A 6,098-nucleotide genomic window follows, 5' to 3' on the forward strand; every position below is an offset into this window, starting at 1 on the left:
TTCATAGACTTTTATGAACTTATTTTTTGTTTCACCTCCTCTTGCAGGTTCGGATTCCATTAAATTGGGAATAGGTAAAGCACCCCATGCTCTTTTTCTTTCTTTGTGAAATCAAATATAAAATATGTATACAGCTCAAAATACATTTTTTGATTATAGGATTTTCATCGGCTGTGATTGCAATTCTGTTCTATGTGGCTGTATATCTATGTATGTATAAGAGAGGATATTTATCAAGTACAGCAATGATCCTTCGGAAGAAAGACAGTATAGAGGAGTTTGATGTGGAGGCATTTATAAGGAATTGTAATTCATTTGCCCCAAAGCGATACACTTATACACAGATCAAGAAAATGACAAACTCACTAGCAAACGTAATAGGAAAAGGAGGATATGGTTGTGTATACAAAGGAATACTACCTGATGGTCGCCTTGTTGCAATGAAAGTCTTTAAACAATCCAAAAGCAATGGGGAAGATTTTATTAATGAAGTTGCTAGTATGGGTAGAACTTCTCATGTTAATATAGTTACTCTTATTGGATTCTGTTATGAAATGAATGAGAGAGCCTTGATTTACGATTTCATGCCTAATGGTTCACTTGATAAATTCATATTTGATCAAGAAAATGGGAGCACAACCCGGTGCCTAGAATGGAAAAAATTGTTCGAAATTGCTCTTGGCATTGCACGAGGACTGGAATACTTGCATCGTGGTTGTAACACAAGGATTCTGCATTTTGATATAAAGCCTCAAAACATTCTTTTGGATAAAGATTTTTGTCCAAAAATATCAGATTTTGGCCTAGCCAAACTATGGCTGAATAAGGATAGTGTTGTGTCCCTGAGAAGTGCTAGAGGAACAGCAGGGTATATAGCTCCTGAAGTATTTAATAAATATTTTGGTGGGGTATCTCATAAATCTGATGTTTATAGTTATGGGATGTTGGTTCTTGAAATGGTTAGAGGAAGAAAGAATATCGATCCTATAGTTTCTCATACTAGTGAAATTTACTTTCCATATTACATATATAAAGACATTGAGATGGGTAAAGACTTAAGAATTTTGGGAGTTACAACAGAGGAAGAAAAAGAACTAGCAAGGAAAATGGTATTAGTGAGTTTTTGGTGCATTCAGACAAATCCATCAGATCGACCACCAATGGGTAAGATTGTAGATATGCTGGAAGGAAACCTTCAACAAGTCCAGATTCCACCAAAGCCATTCTTGTTTTCTCCTAAAAGGTCTCCTCAACAATCCACAGAATCATCATAATAAATAATCAGCTTTTGTTTTTTTTCTTTTCCCCGATGTGTTGCCCATTTTCCTTTGTAATATATTACATCTGGCATGTTTTAGGTTTGGCCTTCTGTTTGGTGTCTTTCGGTTTCATGTCCAAGGGATGGCAAATGAAGTTGTAGCTTTGGAAACTATATCTTGTATAAAGTGTACATATAATGAAATTTACGCCGACCCTTGGCAAATTGGAAATATCCAGCAGTTGGGACAGAAATTTCCTTGCTTGTAGAAAATAAATTTTGCTTGCATATAGGTACAATTTATAGGTGAAGCTTGTGGACTTGTAGCAAAGATATCCAAAGACTTGGAAACATTCAAAAGAGATTTGATATAAGTTACATGGCAACTTCCCCTAGAAAAATGAAATAAGTAATGAATTTAGTCAGTTTTTATTATAAAGTTTTTGGATGTTGACGTTTAATAATGATGATTTAGTCAGTGTATATAGTTTCTTACAAGATATTGGGTTTAATAAAATTTCAATACCTTTTAGTTTTAACATGGCGATGTAATTCAGGAGTTTTACAGAAAAATAATATTAAGTAAGAAAATTCATACAAAGACTAAAGTACGGTTATCTTTATAATTTTTGCTGAAATTATTGTTGAATCAGAGGGAAAAAAAATTAACAAAGAAAAATAAATAGAGATGAAAAAATAGAGTACCGAAGGGACAATATGAATTCGTTTAATTGAACAAATTATTGAACTGAATTTGTTGTAGAATTCAATCGAAATAGAAACATCGTTGTTGGAAAAGTAGACTAATTAATTATAATTTAACATAATTTATAAATATTTTGCTGACTTTTAGAAAACAGCTTGGGAGAACTGAGATTTCAACTGGATAATCATAACAGTATGTGGAATGCAATGGGCTTTACATATTGGAGGATTTTCTTTTGGTCTAAAATGCATCCCCATCCTTCCAAAAACTTCTCCTTGTTAATTTCGAGCAATACTATAATCTTATTAATCCATGGCCCATCATCATTTTCGTTCGCTGACAATTACACCGAGGCAAAACCTTCAACTACTATGATCGGCCAGAACAGACTGTGGCTAACAAGATTTCCTGTTGAACTTCAATGACACGGTCACACAGATGTCAATGAGCTCCGAAGCTTATCGAGTGCTTGAGATCAATCAGGACAAGCATACTCTGGTGGCTATTAGAGCAGATTACTTGGGAGATGTTTGTCATCTGGTGGCTATTAGAGCAGATTACTTGGGAGATGTTTGTCATGTCAAACAGAGCCTTGTAACGCAACCTTACCAGATACCACCTTGTTTAATTACAATTTTAGATACTCAATCACTGACTCTTTTGTTAAAAATAAAAAAATAAAAAATTAATAAATTAATAATAATAATAATTTGTAATTTGTCAAAGTCAGTTGAGTGGTGAAATTCAAGAAGTTACACTTATGTTGCAATTAATGTTGCAATCGATGATAGCAATTAATGAAAGGGAGTCAAAATTGTTTACTAAAGCCATAGAAAGTTGCCACATGTAAGCTAGCTTTATATGTATTGATTAGATAATTGATAGATTAACATGTGTCCTCATGATTGTAGATGTAGCAATTTGGGTCACGGTGACATGATTCGAAAACGACACGGAATAAATGGGTTTAGGTTTATCATAAATGGGTTCGGATCATAATCAAGTCAACCCATTTAACATAATTATTAATCATGTCATTTTCGAGTTGACCTGTTTAACTTGAAATTGACCCGTTATGATCCTTTTATTAAACGTGTCAATTTCAACCCAACACGATTATATACATGTTACATTTAAATTTAATTTCAAATTATAATTTTATCCATAATATAATATTTAATAACTAAAAAATATTATAAATTAAAAACTTTATAAAAATAATTTCCTATTATTAATTTTTTAAAGACAAAAAATAAATCTTTAACAAAACAAAAATAAAAACATAAAAAATAGGTTAGTTTTCGAGTTAATAGGTTACTTTTCGGGTTAACAGGTCAATTTCAGGTTAACACGTTAATAGGTCAACACGACCTGTTAAAGTAATCATGTTAAACGGGTCGTGTCGTGTTGACCTGTTTATAAACAGGTCGGGTTAGTGTTTTAGATACCTGATACGATTAATAAATGGATCGTGTTCGTGTTAAGCATTTTTTACACGATCATTAAAAGGATTGACATGAACACGATCCATGAACACGAATTGCCAGGTTTGCTCATGAGTTGTATTTTTACTTGTATAGAAAAGAAAATAGCAAAGCATGCATATAGCGGTAGTTACTTTGGAACCGCCTCTTTTAGCTTATATATAGGCTTGTACCCTTGTTTTGTATTAATTATGGGAAATAAAGAAATTATAACTTGCATTCCTTTTGTATTTTTTAGCTCTTCTCTTCCTTCAATTTTAATTAGTCTGGGCCATCCTGTTTTCTTTTACCAAACAAGTATTTTGTTTAATCTCCTTAAATTTAAGCCTTCATTTTAAATACTTTTTCATATAATATCCAACAAATTTGGTATTAGAGCCTCGTTCTTGTCCTTTTTATAAAATACCTATGGCAGTCAAAAACCAATCAACCTTTAGTTATGCTCAAAATCTAATTCCCATCTTTACTGGTGAGAATTATGATTTTTGATGCATCCAAATGAAATCCCTTTTTATCTCACAAGATTTGTGGGATATAATTGAAGAAGGCTATGATGTGCCTGCAAGTCCCAAGCAACTGCAGTCGTGGACGGAAATAGCAAAGAAGGAGTACAAGCAAAACATCCAAAGAGATGCACGAGCGCTACTTTTCATTAAACAAGGGATAGGTAAAAGCATTTTCCTTCAATATCAAATGCAACAAAATCTAGAGCTACATAGGAAATTCTAAAACAACAATTTGGAGGCCATTAAAAGGTAATCTTTATTAAACTTCAAACTCTTTGGAGAGAATTCGATAATTTAGCAATGAAAGAAAACGAAACTATCCAAGAATTTTCTTCTAGAGTTTCTTGAATTATTAACCAAATTAGAAGTTATGGAGATAGTATTGCTGATAAAAAAATTGTAGAAAAAATATTAAGATGTTTGCCAGCAAACTTCGAGCATATTGTTGTAGCTATAGAAGAATCCAAAGATTTGAAAACATACTCTTTGGATAACCTATTTGGCTCTCTTGAAGCACATGAAAAAAGAATGAGCAGGTTTTCTAACCAACCTATGGAGCAAGCATTCAAATCAAATTGCAACATCACAGAAAGAAATTTGGCAACCTCAACAAGCAACTCAACAGAAGAGGAGGTTCCTTCAGAAGAGGACGTGGTAATCAAGGCTGAGGCAGAGGAGGAAGAAACAATTATGAGCAAAGAAATTTCCTGAGTAATTCTAAACCTTATTGCATTATTTGCAAAAATGTAAGATCCCACATCAGTTGGAAAGGAGAATGAAGCATGCCTTATAAGAGGGTGTGGATACCTTTTCCTTGAAAAACCTTTTAAAACCGTACGGGCAGGGCCCAAAGCGGACAATATCTCATGCGAATGGACTGGGCTGTTAACAGTTCGTATCAGAGTCGATACTCGGATTGGTGTGCCAACGAGGGCGCTGCGCCCCAAAAGGGGTGGATTGTGAGATTTCACATCGGTTGGAAAGAAGAACGAAGCGTACCTTATAAGAGGGTGTGGATACCTTTCCCTTGAGAGGCCTTTTAAAATTGTGCTGGCAAGGCCCAAAGCGGACAATATCTCATGCGGGTGGACTAGACTGTTAAAAAAACCTGGGCATCAGTCAAAAGATTGTCGTTTTAAATGCACAGAGTGCAAAATTTCTAATCATTCACAAAGAGATTGTTGGTATAAAGACATGCAAGAAAGGAATGAAGTTAATTATTTTGAAAAGGCTAAAGATAGTCAAGTATTTTATTCATGTATGTCTGTTAAACAAGAATCAAGACATACATGGTTTTTGGATAGTGGATGCAGTAGTCATATGACAGGTGATCCACAACTCTTTGTGAAGATGGATAAAAACTTTTTATCTAAAGTAAAGCTTGGAGATGGAAAGTCACATGAGGTCAAAGGAAAAGGAGTAATAGCAATAAACTCTAAAGGAGGTAATTCTAAACTCATCCATGATGTGCTTTATATTCCTGTCTTAACATCAAATCTCTTAAGTATTGGCCCGTGTCAGGACCCATCCAAAATTTCTTACAGGAACCCTAGACAAGCCCTGATCCTAGGAAAACCCTACTAGACCCTCCAATAGAAAATACGGCAGCATCTCCCCTAAAGGTTGGACTTACCATAAAATTCACTGCACAGAAAACACATTTCTAACAATATCTCCTTATTCCTCCCGCCTTACTATAATTTATTTCTACAAAGTTCGGCACTTCAAAAATTAACAGGGAACCAGTGCAATATTATATAAAAGCATCCATACAATATACAGAGCATCAAGGGTTTACAAATAATTATGGAATTTGATACAACAAAGTATAAAAGTTAGTGGTACAAGGTAGGAAGGAAAAGAAAGAAAGGACTCCTTGGAATTCGGCAGCAACTAAAACGTCGAGCTCGCTTCGGTTGATCACATCTACTAACCTGGGTCTAGATGAATGAATTTAAAAATGACGTGAGATGCTAATCATCTCCGTGAGTGACCCGGCATTATACACTAATAATAATAACATAATAATAATATAACAATAAAATGATCTTCATTAATAAATAAATACTAAATATTTTGAAATAATGTTTTCTCTCAAAACCCTCACAGCTCACTCTATTGGAAATGTTTCCCTTTTAAAATAT

General features: G+C 33.9%; 1 protein-coding gene across 1 annotated transcript; it reads left to right on the top strand.

The window, feature by feature from the left end:
- Nucleotides 1-245: 245 nt before the first annotated feature.
- On the top strand, nucleotides 246-1,274 carry LOC125420276 (PR5-like receptor kinase). The gene has a single exon (XM_048466822.1). The coding sequence runs from the start codon at nucleotides 246-248 to the stop codon at nucleotides 1,272-1,274; it is 1,029 nt and encodes a 342-aa protein (XP_048322779.1).
- Nucleotides 1,275-6,098: the final 4,824 nt, after the last annotated feature.

Source organism: Ziziphus jujuba, chromosome 4 (assembly GCF_031755915.1).
Source record: "Ziziphus jujuba cultivar Dongzao chromosome 4, ASM3175591v1".
Classification (NCBI taxonomy): domain Eukaryota; kingdom Viridiplantae; phylum Streptophyta; class Magnoliopsida; order Rosales; family Rhamnaceae; genus Ziziphus; species Ziziphus jujuba.